Source organism: Ornithorhynchus anatinus, chromosome 3, assembly GCF_004115215.2.
Source record: "Ornithorhynchus anatinus isolate Pmale09 chromosome 3, mOrnAna1.pri.v4, whole genome shotgun sequence".
NCBI classification, from domain to species: domain Eukaryota; kingdom Metazoa; phylum Chordata; class Mammalia; order Monotremata; family Ornithorhynchidae; genus Ornithorhynchus; species Ornithorhynchus anatinus.
The window spans coordinates 15,931,309-15,949,931 of NC_041730.1; the positions used below are offsets into that span (position 1 = coordinate 15,931,309).

The window sequence follows — 18,623 nt, forward strand, 5'->3', positions numbered from 1 at the left end:
CGGAGAGATGCAAATAGAGAGTGCTGGGCCACTGGGGCGCGATGGGAAGTGAGAGATTCCGTGTCGTCATGAGCTGCAGAGGAGCGGGAGAGGGAGGGCCGGCCTGAGCGTGGAGGGCGGAGTTATCGCTTCTCGGCCTTTTGGCTAAGATCAAGTGTAGTATCTGTTCTTATCAGTTTAATATCTGATACGTCCTCTATCCGAGGACAATATATTAAATGGATTTTTGGAGCCGGGAGATGGAATAGGGGCTTGCTCCGTCCACTCCACGCATCGACCTGGTATTGCAGTACCTCCAGGAACGGTGCATCTCCCCTTTGGGGGGTGATTTTCAAGTTTCCAAAGTAAGAACGGTTTTTTTCTTTTCTGCGCTTTGTTTCTGGAATACGGTTAATCCACTCATGCTGCGGGTTTAAGTGTTCCATTATGAGAGGAAGTAAGCTTCCGTAGTTTTCTTCATAAATTCGGAAGTTAGGGGGTTTGAGGAGAGTATAGATGTCTATAATGGAAATTAGTGTCGTTTAACGCAAAGAACCCGGGCTTGAAGAGTCCGTGGTCATGGGTTTTCATTCCTACGCCCCCACTTGTCACGTATGTGACCGTGGGCAACTCATTTCACTTTTGTGGGTCTCAGTTCCCTCATCTGGAAATTGGGGATGAAGACTGGGAGTGTCTCACTTGGGGTCGTCTGGTTACCCATATCTGCCCCAGCGTTTAGGGCAGTGCTCTGCACGTAGTAAGCACTTGATAAATACCAACATTATTATTATTATAGCTGCTGAGCAAGGTGGGGGGCAGCGGTGTCGAAGAAAGATGGTTTATTCCGCGCAGGGGAGGCGGAGGAGTGAAAGGCAGGAAAGATGAGCTCGAATGGGACAAGGTTGGCCTGGTGTTTTTGATTCCCGCCAGCAGCATTGAGCGCCTCGAGCAGAAGAGCGAAGGAGGCGGACGATGGAGGGGATCCAGGGCGGTGGGTGAGGGGTGCGACAGCCACCAAGGGAGAGGGGAGGGAGGGAGGTGAGGTGGGCAGAGAGGCAGCCACACTTGGCAGAGGGGGAGGGGAGGGTCTGGATGGGAATGAGTTGGGAGAGGGATGAGGCAGGAGGACAGGGATGGAAGGGATGGGATGGGAGGGGGGTTGGCACTGGGACAGAGGGAATCCAGGGAGGAGGGGAGGGGGCGGAGCCAGGGGAGGGGGAATGGGGGAGGTGAGACCTGGGATGGGCAGAAGGGAGCGGGGTGGAATTGAAAGACCGTGGTGAGGTCAGTGAGGTAAGCGACGGCACTTACACCACTTAACATACGAAGACACCGAGGCTAGGAAAAGTCCAGGGAAAATGCGACTAGAGACAGGCCGGCAGCGAGAATAGAGACCGTAACAACGATAACGGAAGAATCGCTAGAAATGTTGCGGATTATGGCGGAGGACAGGACGTTCTGGAGAAAGTGTATCCACGGGGTCGCTATGAATCGGAAATGGCTCGACGGCACATCATTATAATAATAATAAAGAGCAGCAACAGCATAATCGGGAGGTGCCTAGAGTCAGAGGACATGAGTCAGTCAATTCAAAAAGGAGAGTCCAGGGGTTCCCGGCTGACTTGTCTCTGAGGTGGTGGGGGAGGGAGTCCTGTGGATGGCAGTTCTGGTGAGGGCTGAAATTGTTATGGTCGACTCGGGAGAGGAAACGCCTGGGAAGAGGAGTAAATATCCTAATAACATGGGTTGGGCTGAGTAGGTGCGAATGCAGGTAGTTGCTAAAAGTAACAAAGTGAGCACCAGAGAAGGGCGGAGGCGGACAACAAAACAAGTAGACAGGCATCAATCTAAAAATACAGAATTATAGATATATACACGTCATCAATAAAATAGAATCATAAATATGTACATATATATACACAAATGCGGTGGGGGTAGAGCAGAGGGAGGGATTTAGGATGGTGGGAAGGGGGATGAACTTCATAAAGAATCCTACTACGGTCATGCAAGAGTTCACCATACCTTTTACTGCGTCACCTTCTTCTTTGCTCTTGTACCGTTTTTTAACGGTATGTTTTAAGTGCTTTCTATTTATTTATGCATTGTTTATGTATTTTAATGTCTGTTTCCCCCTCTAGACTGAGCTGGTGGTCGTCAGGGAATGTGTCTCTTGTTCCATCCTACTCTCTGAAGCGCTTTGTAAGGTGCTTCCTACACAGTAAGCGCTCAATAAATGCGATGAATGACTACGTGTTGGACACTGTACCAAGTGCTGGGGCAAAGACAAGCTAATCGGACTGCACGCAGTCGTAATCCCCATTTTACTGAGGCATAGAGAAGTCCAGTGATATATCACAGGGAACACGGCAGGCAAGTGACAGAGGTGGGATGAGAACATAGGTCCTCCCGACTCTTAGGCCCGTCCCCTATCAATTAGGCCACGTCGCTTTTTGCCTCTCCCCCTCCAGTCATTCAGTAGTATTTATTGAGTACTTACTATGTGCAGAGCCCTGTACTGAGTGCTTGGAGTGTACAATTCGACAACAGGAAGAGACAATTCCTGCCCAATAACGGGCTCACGGTCTAAAGTCCATACTAGACACTACTACCCACATATTACCTTAAAAAAAAGTTTCTCTTCTCTTCCAAGCCCTGCAGTGGTTGTCATTTCTCCTCTGCCCTGAACAGAAACTCCTGATCGTCAGCCTTGAGACATTCAAACGTCTCTCTCCCTTCCTACCTCACATTACCGAATTACACAACCCAACTCTTACACGGTGCGTGCAGCGTGGTGTAGTGAAGACAGCATATGCCTGAATCAGGCCATGGGTTCTAATCCCGCCTCTGCCTCGTGTCTACTGCGTGCCCTTGAGCAAGTCACTTCACCTCTGTGTGCCTCAGTTTCCTCATCTGTCAAATGGGGATGTGTAGACTGTGAGCCCCATGTGGGACAGGGAATTTGTCCAACCCGATTAGCTCGTATCTACCCCAGCACTTAGTTCAGTGCTCGGCACATAGTAAGCGCTTACAGGATACCATTATTATTTTACTTCGCACCGCTAATGACAACTTAATCAAAATACCTAGATCTCGTCTGTCTCATTGCCCGCATCCTTGTCGGACCTGGACAGACCCCCACGGCCTCCCTTCAGAGCTCTCCTAAAATCCCGTCTCCTCCGAGAGGCCTTCCCTGACTAAACCTCCACTTCTCCTATCTACCTTCCTTTCCTTATCCCCTCTGTTTTCGGATCTAAACCCACTGGATATCCACCCCCTCCTCAGGCCCACCGGGATTCACTACAAATCCTTATCCTCTACTATATCTCCTGTCTGTCATGTCTATTAATGTCAGTCTCCCCCTCTCTTTAAAGGAAACTCTTGGTGGGCGAGGGATTGTCCACCGACGCTATCACAGTTTACTCTTTCAACCTTTTAGTATAGAGTTTTCAGAAAGCAGGCGCTCAGTAAATACCATTGATCGATGGCCTTCAGCCGTATAAGTATTAGCTTTTTTTTCTTTTTCTGTACCAGAGGAAATTACCAATTTCCCCGCCTCGTCCGAAGAAGCGGAGGTGGGAGATGGAAATAAAGAGTGCTGAGCCACTGGGGCGCGATGGGAAGTGGGAGATTCCCTGTCGTCGTGAGCTGCAGAGGAGCGGGAGAGGGAGGGCCGGGCTGAGCGTGGGGGCTGAAGTTATCGCTTCTCGGCCTTTTGGCTAAGATCAAGTGTAGCATTTGTTCTTATCAGTTTAGTATTTGATGCATTCTCTATCCGAGGATAATGTGTTAAATGGAATTTTGGAGCCAGGAAGTGGAATAGGGGCTTGCTCCGTACACTCCATGCAGTGACCTGATATTGCAGTATTTCTAAGAGCGTTGCACTTCTTCTTGGGGAGTCTATTGTGTTCTAAGAAGAGAATTTTCATTACTGTAGCTTGTAAGGTGGTGTAGTTGATAGTAATTTTGGAGACCCTGCTCCTATTTTCTTTTACAGTTAGTGGTAGTTTTTTTAGTATCCGTTGTGCACTTATTGTGCACTCACTGTTTTAAGTGTTTGGGGAGTTGTAGGAAAATCACGGTGTCCTATGTGATGTTCAGTTATTTCCTATTTTGCCGATGAGATGACTGAGGCCTACGACAATGAAGGGGTTTATTCCCAGACGCAGAGGTGGCAAGTGGAGAGCGGTGATTAGAACCCGAGGCCTGTAACTCCCAATCCTGGGCTCTTTCCACTGAGCCACGCTGTTTTGCAGAGTGGGCCTTTGCCGAATATGGATAAATTATAATAATAGGTAATTTACAATGATTATAAGATTGTTAATCATAATAACGTCGTATTTATAGTATAGTAATAAATAATATCCGAATTGACATCCTTTATCGCTCTTCTTCTCTGCGCTTGTGTTTTTCTTACTTTGCGGATTGTTGTGCTCGTGTTCGAAGCTTCCCTTTCCTTATGCCTTGTTTTTTATAAGGATTTGAAAGTGGGGAAGAGGGTAGAGAAGCAGCGTGGCTCAGTGGAAAGATCCCGCGCTTTGGAGTCAGAGGTCGTGGGTTCGAATCGCGGCTCTGCCACGTAGCTGTGTGACTGTGGGCAAGTCACTTCGCAGTGCCTCAGTTACCTCATCTGTAAAATGGGGATTAAGACTGTGAGCCCCACATGGGACTACCTGATTCCCTTGTGTCTACCCCAGCGCTTAGAACAGTGCCCCGCACATAGTAAGCGTTTAACAAATACCAACATTATTATTATTTGTCCACCGAGGGGTGGCACGAGCGGTGACTGTTTCTCTCTGAATCGTCGGTTCTTTGTGGGGAGCGGACGTGCCCGTCAGGGCTAGTGGTGTGGCACTCTCCGAGGCGCTCAGTACGGTGCCCCGCGGAGGCGTTCAGGACGTGATAGATTGCTGAGGGTAAAAGGGTTGGCGGTAAAGAAGCAGCGTGGCTTAGTGGAAAGAGCCTGGGCTTGGGAGTCAGAGGTCATGAGTTCGAGTCCCAGCTCTGCCACTTGTCAGCTGGGTGACTGTGGGCAAGTCACTTCTCTGTGCCTCAGTTCCCTCATCTGTAAAATGGGGATGAAGTCTGTGAGCCTCACGTGGGACAACCTGATGACCCTGTATCTTCCCCAGCGCTTAGAACAGTGCTCTGCACATAGTAAGCGCTTAACAAATACCAACATTATTATTAAAGAAGTTGAGATGGGGAGATGGTGAACAAGCTGGAGCGAAAGGAGCCACATGGGCGACTGTAACAGATCGGTGAAGTGAGGCAAGCGGGGGAAAGTGGATAAAATGCTTTAAATAAAAGTAATAATACTCCTGAGATGTTCGAATCCCGACTCTGCCGCCTGTCAGTTTATTTTGTTAATGAGATGTACCTCACCCTGATTCTATTTATTTACGATTGCTTTAATGAGATGTTCTTCCCCTTGATTCTATTTATTGCTATTGTTCTTGTCTGTCCGTCTCCCCCGATTAGACTGCAAGCCCGTCATAGGGCAGGGACTGTCTCTGTTACCGATTTGTCCATTCCAAGCGTTTAGTCCAGTGCTCTGCACATAGTAAGCGCTCAATAAATACGATTGAATAAATGAATGAACCTTGTGTCCTCCCCAGCGCTTAGAACAGTACTGGGCACATAGTAAGGACTTAGCAAATACCATTATTATTATTCTCTGGGCCTCAGTTCCCTCGTCTGGAAAATGGGGATGAAGACTGTGGGCCCCAGGTGGAACAGGCTGATTACCTTGTCTCCTCCCCAGCGCTTAGAACAGTGCTGGGCACATAGTAAGCGCTTAACAAATACCAACATTATTATTCTTATCCCCTTGATTCTATTTATCGTGATTAAGTTGTCCTGTTTTTGTCCGTCTCCCCCGATTAGACTGTGAGCCCGTCATTGCGCAGGGATGGTCTCTGTCCGTTGCCCAATTGTCTATTCCAAGCGCTTAGTCCAGTGCTCTGCACATAGTAATAGCTCAATAAATACTAATGAATGAATGATTATTATTCATTCGATTCATTCGGGAAGCTGCGTGACTCAGTGGAAAGAGCCCGGGCTTGGGAGTCAGAGGTCATGGGTTCGAATCCCGGCTCTGCCCCTTGTCAGCTGTATGACTGTGGGCGAGTCACTTCACTTCTCTGTGCCTCAGTGACCTCATCTGTCTGCACATAGTAAGCGCTCAATAAATACTAATGAATGAATGAATGAATAAAATGGGGATTAACTGTGAGCCTCACGTGGGACAACCTGGTGACCCTGTATCTGACCCAGCGCTTAGTCCAGTGCTCTGCACATAGTAAGCGCTTAACAAATACCAACATTATTATATTAGAGAATTATATTATTATATTAGAGAAGCAGCGTGGCTCAGTGGAAAGAGCACGGGCTTTGGAGTCAGAGGTCATGGGTTCGAATCCCAGCTCTGCCACGTGTCAGCTGGGTAACTGGGGGCAAGTCACTTCCCTGCTCTGGGCCTCAGTTCCCTCATCTGTAAAATGGGGATTAACTGTGAGCCTCACGTGGGACCACCTGATGACCCTGTATCTCCCCCCAGCGCTTAGAACAGTGCTCTGCACAGAGTAAGCGCGTCACAAATACCAACATTATTCTATTATCATTATTAGTGTCCCGGAACCCTTAAAGCTTGTCATGGGTTTCCCAGCCGGAGGGCCTTTCGTGCGGCCGGAAGGGTCGGAAGGGGGCCCGGACCGGAAGCTGTTGCACCCCGACCGGAAGCGCTTGGGTCCTGACCGGAAGCGGAAGTTGTTGAGCCCCGACCGAAGCGGAAGCTGTTGAGCCCCGACTCCGCTGTCATGGCGGCCTCGGCGCGCTGGAACCACGTGTGGCTGGGGACGGAGACCGGCATCCTCAAGGGTGACTCCGGGGGACAGAGGGAGGGACAGAGGGAGGCGGACGGGCGGACGGACGGACGGACGCCTCTGTAATCCCAATTATCACAAAGATGATGTTGCTATTTGTTAAGCGCTCACTAGGTGCCGAGCACTGTCCTAAGCGCTGGGGGAGATATAGGGTCATCAGGCTGTTATAATCATAATAATGTTGGTATTTGTGAAGCGCTTACTATGTGCAGAGCACTGTTCTAAGCGCTGGTGGTATGATACAGGGTCATCAGGCTGTAATGATAATTATAATGTTGGTACTTGTTAAGCGCTTACTATGTGCAGAGCACTGTTCTAAGCGCTGGTGGTATGATACAGGGTCATCAGGCTGTAATAATAATAATTATAATGTTCGTACATGTTAAGCGCTTACTATGTGCAGAACACTGTTCTAAGCGCTGGTGGTATGATACAGGGTCATCAGGCTGTAATGATAATTATAATGTTGGTACTTGTTAAGCGCTTACTATGTGCAGAGCACTGTTCTAAGCGCTGGTGGTATGATACAGGGTCATCAGGCTGTAATAATAATTATAATGTTCGTACATGTTAAGCGCTTACTATGTGCAGAACACTGTTCTAAGCGCTGGTGGTATGATACAGGGTCATCAGGCTGTAATGATAATTATAATGTTGGTACTTGTTAAGCGCTTACTATGTGCAGAGCACTGTTCTAAGCGCTGGTGGTATGATACAGGGTCATCAGGCTGTAATAATAATTATAATGTTCGTACATGTTAAGCGCTTACTATGTGCAGAACACTGTTCTAAGCGCTGGTGGTATGATACAGGGTCATTAGGCTGTAATAATAATTATAATGTTGGCATTTGTTAAGCGCTTACTATGTGCAGAACACTGTTCTAAGCGCTGGTGGTATGATACAGGGTTATCAGGCTGTAATAATAATAATAATGTTGGTATTTGTTAAGCGCTTACGATGTGCAGAGCACTGTTCTAAGCGGTGGGAGAGATACAGGGGCATTAGGTTGTCCCACGTGAGGCTCACAGTCTTCATCGCCATTTGACAGATGAGGTCACTGAGGCCCAGAGAAGTGAAGTGACTTGCCCACAGTCACACAGCTGACAAGTGGCCGAGGCGGAATTAGAACTCACGTCCTCTGACTCCCAAGCCCGGGCTCTATCCACTACCCCACGCTGCTGCTCATTTATTGAGCGCTTAATAATAATAATAGCTACTATTATTATCATCATGACATTTCTTAAGAACTTTGCTATGTGCCAAGCGCTTTTCTAAGTGCTGGGGTAGATACAAGGTCATCAGGTTGGATACAGTCCCTGTCCCAAATAGGGTTAACAGTCTTCCTCCCCATTTTACAGACGAGGTAACTGAGGCACAGAGAAGTGAAGTGACTTGCCCCGGGTCACATAGACAACAGGCGGAGCCGGGATTAGAACCCACATCCTCCGACTCCCAAGCCTATGCTCTTGCCACTGGGCTTTGCTGCCTCTCCTACACGGAGTACAGAGCACTGTGCTAATAATAATAATATTGGTATTTGTTAAGCGCTCACTATGTGCAGAGCACTGTTCTAAGCGCTGGGATATACAGGGTAATCAGGTTGTCCCACGTGAGGCTCACAGTTTTAATCCCCATTTTACAGCTGAGGTAACTGAGGCACAGAGAAGTGAAGTGACTTGCCCACAGTCACACAGCTGACAAGCGGCAGAGCCAGGATTCGAACCTATGACCACGCTAAGCGCTTGGGTGATTCGAATACAGAAATAAACAGACACGTTCCCTGTCCACAACGAGCTTACAGTCTAGCCGGGAAGACAGATGTTAATATAAATCAATACCCTCCCCTGCAGTCCTATAGCACGTGCACATATCTGTGATTTATTTAATTATATTAACGCCCGTCTCCTCTAGACTGTAAGCTTGTTGTGGGCAGGGGATGTGTCTTTATTACATTGCACACCCCCAAGCAGTTAGTGCAGTGCTTTGCACGCAGTAAGCGTTCAATAAATAGGATTGAGTGAAATAAATTAATTACAGATTCGTACGGAAGGGCTGTGGGGCTGGGACGGGGGGCGGGGGTGGATGAATAAAGGGAGAAAGTCAGGTCATCTTGGGCTGCGGAGCTGGATCCTGAAAGCCATTCAGTCGATCAACGGTGTTTATTGGGCACCCACCGTGTGTAGAGCACTGCGCTAAGCGCTAGGAAGAGTCCGATGTAACGGACTTAGCCGAAACGTACCCTGCCCGCGACGAAGCAGCCATCGTCACCGTCTGCTTCTTTCTCTCGTCCCCCCCAGGGGTGAATCTGCAGAGAAAACAGGCCACCAACTTCACGGAGTCCGGTCGGCTGCGGCGGGAGGAGGAGGTCACGGTCTTGGCCTGGGGGGACGAGACCGAGAGCCAGGTGAGATGGGGCAAGGAAATGGGGGTGGGTGGGGTGGGGAGGGAAGCCAGGCGTCAGGGCTGCCGGTTGTTGGCGTTCGTGGCCGTGGCCCTTCCCCGTCCCTTTCCGTAGATCCTGGTGGGTTGTGCAAATGGAGAGGTCAAACGGTTCAGCACCGAGAAAGGAACGTTCACAAGTGGGAGACGGTGTCCCGGCGGAGAAGGGGTCTTCCGAGGGCTGGCACGACACGATGGGTAAGACTCCAATTCTGGGTCTAGGCGCCCATTTTTTTAATGACATTTGTTAAGTGCTTAGTAGATGTTAGGGTGGGAAAAAAAATGATGGTATTTGTTAAACGCTTACTGTGTGCCAAGCACTGTGCTAAGCACTGGGGGGGGGGAATACAAGGTGATCAGGTTGTCCCACGTGGGGCTCACAGTCTTCATCTCCATTTTCCAGATGAGGGAACTGAGGCCCAGAGAAATTAAGTGACTTGCTCAAAGTCACACAGCTGACGAGCGGCGGAGCCGGGGTTAGAACCCATCACCTCTGACTCCCAAGCCCGGGCTCTAGCCACTGAGCCACGTTGCTTCTCACTGGAAATAAATCAATCTTGTTGGTCACAGCCTCTGGCCCACACGGTGCTTACAGTCGAGTTCCGAGGGAGTAGGATTTAATCCCCATTTTGCAGATGAGGAAATGGAGGAATGGAGAAGTTAAGTGACTCGACCTAGGTCTCACGACAGGAAAGCGGCCGAGCCTTGGATTAGAACCCAGGTCCTCTGTCTCCCAGGCCTGTGCTCTTTCCCCTAGCCCCTGCTACTTCTCACGGCCTGATACCGTCGGAGGGGAAGAGTTGGAAGAGTTGAACGAGGTTTGGGGGACACGAAGCAGCTGGCTGCTGCTGCTTCCTCTGTCTTTTCGATCGCTGTTTCCCTCAGAGTAACTTAGGGAGGTGACAAAATGTACCAAAACTGTGGCCACTTGGGCCGGGGGGGAGCAGGCAAAAATGGCAGAACGACAGGGGAGAAGACAGGCCAAGCAGTAGTACTCGGGACTTGGGAGAGTTCAATAATGATAATAATTTTGATGTTAATAATAATTTTGGTATTTAAGTGCTTACTACGTCCAGGCACTGTACTGAGCGCAGGGGTAGATACGAGCAAATTGGATCGGAGAATATCCCTGTCCCCCGTGGGACTCAACAGTCGTAATCCCCATTTTACAGATGAGGTACCTGAGGCCCAGCGAGGTGAAGTGATTTCCCCCAAATCACCTAGCTTGTAAAATCGTTACTTTTGTTGAACTGCTCTGTCTGCTATCTGGGACGGCTGAAACAGATTATTTAGAAATAGTTGGAGCAGGATAAAGAGTTTTACTTTGTTCTTTAAAAACAACAACTGGTATTTGTGAAGCATTTGCAACGGGCCAGGCACTGTACTAAGCGCTGGGGTAGATAGAAGCTAATCAGGTTGGACACAGTCCGTGTCCCACAGGAGGTTCACAGTCTGAATCCCCATTTTTAGTGGATGAGGGAACAGAGGCCCATTCATTCATTCAATAGTATTTATTGAGCGCTTACTATGTGCGGAGCACTGTACTAAGTGCTTGGAATGTACAAATTGGTAACAGAGACAGTCCCTGCCCTTTGACGGGCTACAGTCTAATCGGGGGAGACGGGCGGCCAAGAACAATGGCAATAAATAGATTCAAGGAGAAGCGACTTGCCCACGGTCACGCAGCAGATGAGTGGCAGAGCTGAGACTAGAACCCAGGTCCTTCTGCCTCCCAGGCCCGGGCTCTTCTCCACTGTTAGCAGGAAGAGAGGGGGAGCAGAGGCTCAGTGGAAAGAGCCCAGGTAGCCCTGGCCGTCAGAGGACCTGGGTTCTAATCCTGCCTCTGCCACTTGCCCGCTCTGTGTTCTTGGGTCAGTCACGTCACTTCTCTGGGCCTTGGTTTCTTTCACTGTAGAATGGGGATTCTCCCTCCTACTAGGTCACGTGGGACAGGGACTCTGTCCGATTGACTTGTATCTACCTCAGCGCCTAGAACGGTGCTTGACCCATAGTAAGCGCTTAAGAAATACCATTAAAAAAAAAAAAAAGCCAAGCAGGAGTTCTCTTTGGGAAATGGGAAAGTGGAATAAACCCAACCAGTTTACCGTCTTCCTCCACCTCGGAGTAAACCGGCCTAGGATGGGGAGAAAGGGGGCTGCTCTTTTCCTAAAATTTTTCTCCGCATTTTCTTTGCAGTTGCCTGGTCACCTGCGTAGAGTCTGGGATTATCCGCGTCTGGCCCGAGGATACCTCTGAACACGTGAGGCTCCCACCGTCCTCGGAACTGGGCCCGGTCGGGGGCCGGCGAGGGGAAGCGTACGCGTTGAACGCTCAGGGTGCTCGGGACCACCGTCCTGGGCTCTGGGCAGAGGGTTTGGGTGTGTCGTCCCCCGGAGAAACTCTGGTGGAAGACTGGGCGGGACACATCTCCTCCAAGGAGCCTTCCCCGATTAAGCCCTCTTTTCCCCGGCTTGCTCTTTTTTTTTTTTTTTGAATAGTACTTTTTAAGCAGTTACTATATGCCAGGCACTTTACTGAGCGCTGGGGTAGATACAGACTAATCAGGTTAGAAACAGTCCCTGTCCCACATAGGGATTGTGGTGTTAATCCCCATTTTACAGATGAGGTAAAGAAGTATCTAGAGGTAGAGAAGCGGCGTGGCTCAGTGGAAAGAGCCCGGGCTTGGGAGTCAGAGGTCATGGGTTTGAATCCCGGCTCTGCCCCTTGTCAGCTGTGTGACTGAGGGCAAGTCACTTAACTTCTCTGTGCCTCAGTGACCTCATCTGTCAAATGGGGATGAAGACTGTGAGCCCCATGTGGGACAACCCGATTACCCTGTATCTACCCCAACACTTAGAACAGTGCTGTGCACATAGTAAGCGCTTAACAAATACCAACATTATTATTATTATTTATTACTATTATTATTATTATGAGGTAATGGGCCCAGAGAAGTGAAGTGACTTGCCCGAGATCACTCAGCAGACACGTGGCGGAGCCGGGATTAGAACCCAGGGCCTTCAGACTCCCAGGCCCAAGGTTTAACCTCTAGGCCACGCTGTTCTCCCTTCTGTGTCATCTGTGTACTTGGATCTGTGACCTTTGGACATTTGATATTTGCTCCATAGCATTTCATTCATTCAGTCGTATTTATGAGCACTCACTGTATGCAGAGCACTGTACTAAGCGCTTGGAATGTACAATTCGACAACACAGTCCCTGCCCAAACAACGGTCTCACAGTAGTCTATAAGGGGGAGACAGACAAAACAAGTCGTCAGGCATCAATATCGTCAAGATAAATAGAATCATAGATACAGACACATCATGAATAAAATAGAGTAATTAATATATACAAATATACACAAGTGCTGTGGGGAGGGGAAGGGGGTAGAGCAGAGGGAGGGAGTAGGGGCGGTGAGGAGGGGTGGAGGGAAAGGGAGAGCTCAGTCTGGGAAGGCCTCCTGGAGGAGGTGAGCTCTCAGTAGGGCTTTGAAGGGGGGGAAAGAGAGCTAGTTTGGCGAAGATGAGGAGGGAGGGCATTCCGGGACAGAGGAAGGACGTGGGCCAGGGGTCGACGGCGGGACAGGCGAGAACGAGGCCCAATGAGGAGGTGAGCAGGAGCAGAGGTGTGGAGTGTGCGGGCTGGGCTGGAGAAGGAGAGGAGGGAGGTGAAGTAGGCGGGGGCAAGGGGATGGACAGCTTGGAAGCCAAGAGTGAGGGGTTTTTGCTTCATGCGAAGGTTGAGAGGCAACCACTGGAGGTTTTTGAGGAGGGGAGTGACATGCTCAGAGCGTTTCTGTAGGAAGACAATCTGGGCAGCGGAGTGAAGTATAGACTGGAGCGGGAAGAGACAGGAGGATGGGAGATCAGAGAGGACGCTGACACAATAATCCAGTCGGGATATTATGAGAGCCTGTACCAGTACGTACCGTTTGGATGGAGAGGAAAGGGCGGATCTTGGCGATGTTGTGAAGGCGAGACCGGCAGGCATTGGTGGCAGATTGGATGTGTGGGGTGAATGAGAGAGCGGAGTCAAGGATGACACCGAGGTTACGGGCCTGTGAGACGGGAAGGATGGTCGTGCCGTCCACAGTGATGGGGAAGTCTGGGAGAGGACCGGGTTTGGGAGGGAAGATGAGGAGCTCGGTCTTGCTCATGTTGAGTTTTAGGTGGCGGGCCGACATCCAGGTGGAGACGTCCCGGAGGCGGGAGGAGATGCGAGCCCGAAGGGAGGGGGAGAGGACAGGGGCGGAGATGTAGATCTGCGTGTCATCTGCGTAGAGATGGTAGTCAAAGCCGTGAGAGCGGATGAGTTCACCGAGGGAGTGAGTGTAAATGGAGAACAGAAGAGGGCCAAGAACTGACCCTTGAGGAACCCCTAAAGTTAGAGGATGGAAGGGGGAAGAGGAGATCGAGAATGAACGGCCAGAAAGATAAGAGGAGAACCGGGAGAGGACGGAACCCGTGAAGCCAAGGTGAGATAAAGTGTGGAGAAGAAGGGGATGGTCAACAGTGTTAAAGGCAGCTGAGAGGTCGAGGAGGATGAGGATAGAGTAGGAGCTGTTGGATTTGGCAAGGAGGTCGTCATGGGTGACCTTTGAGAGGGCAGCTTCGGTGGAGTGGAGGGGATGGAAGCCAGATTGGAGGGGATCCAGGAGAGAGTTGGAGTTGAGGAATTCAAGGCATTTATGTCCGTATCTTTAAGTTACATATGTCTTGCCTCCCATCAAGACCGGAAGCTTGTTGCGAGCAGGGAACGTGTCTTCCGACTCCGTTGTCCCCTCCCAAGCGCTTAATACGGTGCTCTGCAAACAGCAAGCGCTCAATAAGTGCCACTGATCGATGGGTCGACAGCCCGGCCCCTTCTCTACTGGCCCACGACCCCATCTCGGCTCTTCCCCCGCAGCGGGCGGAGGTCCAGGTGGGCCCGAAGGTGTGCCGGATGCGCCAGGACCCCGAGCGGCCGCACCTGGTGGCCACCGGTGGCAAGGAGAACGCTCTGAAGGTGTGGGACCTGCAGGGCTCCCAGGAACCCGTCTTCCGAGCCAAGAACGTGAGTGACGGGGGCACGAGAGATGGTCCGAGGCCCGGCCCGGGCTTCCTCGGGGCATCGGGGGTCACGGCGCCGACCGGAGACCCCGGGGGAGGGAGAGGGGCCGACCGGCACCCTGCCGACGCTCTCCCTCCCCCCGCCCCGCCAGGTCCGTAACGACTGGCTGGATCTGAGGGTCCCCATCTGGGACCAGGACATTCAGTTCCTCCCGGGGTCCCAGAGACTCGTGACCTGCACGGGGTACCATCAGGTGAGCCGGCGGTCTCGGGAGGGGACCCGGCGGGACCCGGGGGCGGCCACGGTGGGGACGGGCCCGGTCTCTCGAGCGACTGCCGGTTTCTCCTCAGGTGCGGGTGTACGATCCCAGCTCCCCCACGCGCCGGCCGGTCCTGGAGGCCTCCTACGGGGAATATCCCCTGACGGCACTGACCCTCGTTCCGGGGGGCACGTGAGTGATGCCGGCCGGGGAGGGGAGGAGGGCGGGAGGCCGGGAGGCCGGGAGCGGAAACCTCACCGTGGCTCGTCCGACCCCTGGCGTCCCTTCCCCCAGCTCGGTGGTCGTAGGGAACACGCACGGGCAGCTGGCGGAGATCGACCTGCGGCAAGGTGAGTCGGGAGGAGGGAGGGGCCCTGCCGACCGCGCCGGGGGTGGGCCTCCGGAGAGGCCCCGCGCCCCCTTCTCGGTTCATCCCCCCTTCACCGTTTCCTCCAGGGCGACTGGTGTGCTGCCTGAAAGGGCTAGCGGGCAGCGTGCGGGGGCTGCAGTGCCACCCCACCCGGCCTCTCCTGGCCTCCTGCGGCCTCGACCGTGTTCTCAGGGTGCATCGGCTCCGGGATCCCCGCGGCCTGGAGCATAAGGTGAGCGGCGAGACCGGCTGTCCTCTCTCTTCGGCCCCGGCCTCCTCTAGGACCTTTTTGCCCGCGCCCGGGAATCTATTCGTTAAATCGTCAGAGAAGCAGCGTGGCCTAGTGGGTAGGGCCCGGGCCCGAGAGTCGGAAGGATCCCCCCAAATATCCCCAAAGGCAAATGTCAAATGTCCAAAGGTCACAGATCCAAGTACACAGATGACGCAGAAGGGAGAACAGCGCGGCCTGGGGGTTAAACCGTGGGCCCGGGAGCCGGAAGGACCCGGGTTCTAATCCCAGCGCCGTCACGGGCCTGCTGCGCGACCTTGGGCGGGTCGCTTTACTTCTCTGGACCTCGTCTGTAAAAAAAAGTAGGGATTAAGACTGTGAGCCCAGTTTGGGATAGCAACTATATCCAACGCAATCACCTTGTTATACCTCAGCGCTCAGAACGGTGCCCGGCACGTAGTCCGTAACAGATATCGTGATTATTGTTGTTATTAAATGATATCGTTATCCCTGGGCCTCCTAGGCTTAGGGGAGGGCGCCTCCCCGACGAAGCTCCCCCGTTTCGCACTCAGGCTCTGAGCACTGAACTCTTCCCACCCCCCCTCCCTCTTGCCGTCCTTTCCCCGTTTCCTCTTTTCCTCTTGCTCCCGCCCCCCACTTTGCCTCCGTCTCCAAAAATTCAGCCGCCACCGATTTCTTCTCTTCTCCCTCAGGTATACCTCAAGTCTCGTCTCAACTGCCTGCTCCTGTCAGGCAGGGACAACTGGGAGGTGAGAAGCCTGGAAAGGGAAAGATCCTTGGGGATCCTTCGTCCGAGGGGGAGGATAGAACAGAAGAGGGAGGGAGGGAGGGGAAAGTGGGGAAGGATGAGGCCGAAAAGGAGACGTCTCCAGGCGAGAGTGAAGCGACACCCGTTTCACTCCTCTGCCCCTTCACCTACCCTCAGGATGAGCCCCCGGAGCCGGCCCCGGCTCCCCCGGAGGAGACCGAGGCGGACGAGCTGTGGGCCGCGCTGGAGACGGTGGCCCCGCGGGACCGGCGGAAGAGGCCCCGGCCCGAGGCGGCGGCGGCGGCGGCGGCCCGACCCAAGCGGGACCGGAAGGGGCCGCGGTCGCCGGACCCCTGATCCCCGGGCCTCCCGCGCGCTCCTTTCCCTCTTGTAAATAAATCGATTCCGACCTCCCCCCACCTCCCCGGCTTCCTGTGGGGTAAGGCGGCGCCGCCGGGGGTCTCCTCAAGCGGCCGCGAGGCCCGGGGCGGGTGCCGGGGACTCCCGGGGGGCCGTGGGGAGAGTCGGGGGGTCCCGGCTGGGATTGGGGGGGATGGAGGAGGTCGGCGGCTCTGATGTCACAAAGGGGGCGGGCGGGCGGGGGCGGGCCGCCGCCCTGAGTCGGCCCTCGGTGGGCCATGGGTTGCTGTAAATCCACGATCCCGGAGCGGCCCCAGGAGCCCCAGGCGGCAGAGCCGGCACAGTTGCAAGAAGGTGTGGGGGGCGGGGGAAGGGAAGCGAGGCCTCCGGGCGCGGGGCTGGGGCCGCCCCGCTTTGGGGGAAGCGGCGCGGCCTGGGGCGAAGAGCACGGGCCCGGCAGAGGCCCCGGGTTCTAATCCCCACTCTGCCCGTCGCTCGCCGGGTGACCTTGGGGGACTCGCGACTTCTCTGTGCCTCCGTTTCCTCGATGGGAATTAAATACCTCTTCTCCCTCCTGCTTAGGACTGTGAGCCCCGTGCGGGCCAGGGACCGTGTCCAACCTGATTAGCCCGTGCCCGCCCCGGCGCTCAGAACGGTGTTTGACACAGAAGGAGCGCTTAGAGAATGCCACGAAGGAAAAAGCGGGACTCGCGGGGGTGCCGGGGAGGAGCGGGGCAGGCCCCAAAAAGCAGCGTGGCGTGGCAGACGGACCCCGGGCCTGGGAGTCTGTAGGCCTCCCTACGAGAAGCGGCGTGGCTCGGGGGAAACGGCCCGGGCTTAGGAGTCGGAGGTCGTGGGTTCTGATCCCGGCTCCGCCGCCCGTCGTCGGCTGGGTGACCCGGGGCAAGTCGCTTCACCTCTCGGTGCCTCGGTTCCCTCCCCTGGAAAATGGGGATTAAGACCTTGAGCCCCCGCGGGGGACCACCTGATGACCCTGTATCTCCCCTGCTCGGCACGTAGTAATAATAATGTTGGTATTTGTTCAGCGCTTACTCTGTGCAGAGCACCGTTCTAAGCGCCGGGGGGGGGATACGGGGTCATCAGCTGGTCCCACGTGGGGCTCACCGTCTTCATCCCCATTTGCCGGATGAGGGAACTGAGGCTCAGCGAAGTGACTGGCCCACAGCCGCCAAGTGGCAGAGCCGGGATTCGAACCCGTGACCTCTGCCTCCCGACCCCAGGCTCTTGGCACTGAGCCACGAAGTGCTTACCGAATGCCAGCGTTAATCGACGGGGGCCCCGGGTTCTGATCCTGGCTCCGCCGCCCGGCTCCCGCCGTGACCTCGGGCCAGTCGCCTCGCTTCCCCGAGCCTCGGGCACCTCATCCGTAAAACGGGGACGGAGTCGGTAAGCCCCACGCGGGACAGGGACCGCGTCCGACCCCGGCGCCCGCCACGCAGTTAACGCGGGCCGTGGTCACGGAAGCTGCGGCGGCGGGGCTCGGGCGTTACGGCGGTCGGGAGCCCCCGGCCTTGACCGGGCCCCTGGTCCCCACAGAGGCCGACGGCAGCCATGAGCAGGAGGCCGAACAGGGCCGCAGGACCGGCAAGGCGCGGGACAGCCTGAAGATCACCGTCATCTGGCGGCGGGTGTCCATCTTCAACTGCAAGGATTCCCCGCGCAACTCGCTCCCTCCTTCGACCTGACCCCGCGCGTCGGAAGAATAAATGGAGTCCCGACCTCTCGTCGGAAGAATAAATGGAGTCCCGACCTCCGGGAGGGGAGCCCTGTCTGATCCTGTGAGGACGCGGCGGGGAGAGCGTGCGTGTCTGTGTCCGTGTCTCGGGGGGGCGTCTAACCGAGCGGTCGGCGCTCAATAGATAATGTTGGTATTTGTTAAGCGCTTACTATGTGCCGAGCACTGTTCTGAGCGCTGGGGGAGACACAAGGGAATCGGGGTTGCCCCCCCGTGGGGCTCACGGTCTTCATCCCCATTTTCCAGATGAGGGAACTGAGGGCCAGAGAAGTGAAGTGGCTCGCCCGAAGTCACCCAGCTTTGGAGTCAGGGCTCATGAGTTCGAATCCCAGCTCTGCCACTTGTCGGCTGTGTGACTGTGGGCAAGTCACTTCACTTCTCTGCGCCTCAGTTCCCTCATCTGTAAAATGGGGATGAAGACTGTGAGCCCCACGTGGGACAACCTGATTCCCCTATGTCTACCCCAGCGCTTAGAACAGTGCTGGGCACATAGTAAGCGCTTCACAAATATCAACATTGTTAAGTGG

General features: G+C 53.8%; 2 protein-coding genes and 2 non-coding genes across 4 annotated transcripts; all 4 read left to right on the forward strand.

Moving 5' to 3' along the window:
* The first annotated feature begins 124 nt into the window (after positions 1-124).
* On the forward strand, positions 125-315 carry LOC114810641. Its single transcript, XR_003758336.1, has one exon. It is a non-coding gene; the product is annotated as a U2 spliceosomal RNA (small nuclear RNA).
* A 3,360-nt stretch (positions 316-3,675) lies between these two features.
* Positions 3,676-3,866, forward strand: LOC114810707. Its single transcript, XR_003758402.1, has one exon. It is a non-coding gene; the product is annotated as a U2 spliceosomal RNA (small nuclear RNA).
* A 2,863-nt stretch (positions 3,867-6,729) lies between these two features.
* WDR74 (WD repeat domain 74) lies at positions 6,730-16,399 on the forward strand. The gene is made up of 11 exons (XM_029059334.2): positions 6,730-6,855; positions 9,160-9,266; positions 9,378-9,499; positions 11,498-11,561; positions 14,210-14,356; positions 14,505-14,606; positions 14,704-14,804; positions 14,907-14,962; positions 15,069-15,214; positions 15,925-15,981; positions 16,158-16,399. Exons 1-11 carry the CDS (start codon positions 6,795-6,797, stop codon positions 16,335-16,337), a joined length of 1,143 nt encoding a protein of 380 aa, XP_028915167.1. The 5' UTR covers positions 6,730-6,794; the 3' UTR covers positions 16,338-16,399.
* Positions 16,400-16,585: 186 nt separating this feature from the next.
* LOC114810287 (testis-expressed protein 54-like) lies at positions 16,586-18,124 on the forward strand. Its single transcript, XM_029061492.2, has 2 exons — positions 16,586-16,694; positions 17,898-18,124. Exons 1-2 carry the CDS (start codon positions 16,619-16,621, stop codon positions 18,044-18,046), a joined length of 225 nt encoding a protein of 74 aa, XP_028917325.1. The 5' UTR covers positions 16,586-16,618; the 3' UTR covers positions 18,047-18,124.
* The last annotated feature ends 499 nt before the right edge of the window (positions 18,125-18,623 follow it).

What these genes read in the sequence shown, in the direction of transcription:
- WDR74 (XM_029059334.2), top strand. Translation starts at nt 6,795, where the DNA reads ATGGCGGCCTCGGCGCGCTGGAACCACGTGTGGCTGGGGACGGAGACC. An exon ending in GGGCTGGCACGACACGATGG is followed by an intron (nt 9,500 to 11,497) that starts GTAAGACTCCAA and finishes TTTTCTTTGCAG; the next exon opens with TTGCCTGGTCACCTGCGTAG. An exon ending in CCGTCTTCCGAGCCAAGAAC is followed by an intron (nt 14,357 to 14,504) that starts GTGAGTGACGGG and finishes CCGCCCCGCCAG; the next exon opens with GTCCGTAACGACTGGCTGGA.
- LOC114810287 (XM_029061492.2), top strand. Translation starts at nt 16,619, where the DNA reads ATGGGTTGCTGTAAATCCACGATCCCGGAGCGGCCCCAGGAGCCCCAG. An exon ending in GCCGGCACAGTTGCAAGAAG is followed by an intron (nt 16,695 to 17,897) that starts GTGTGGGGGGCG and finishes TGGTCCCCACAG; the next exon opens with AGGCCGACGGCAGCCATGAG.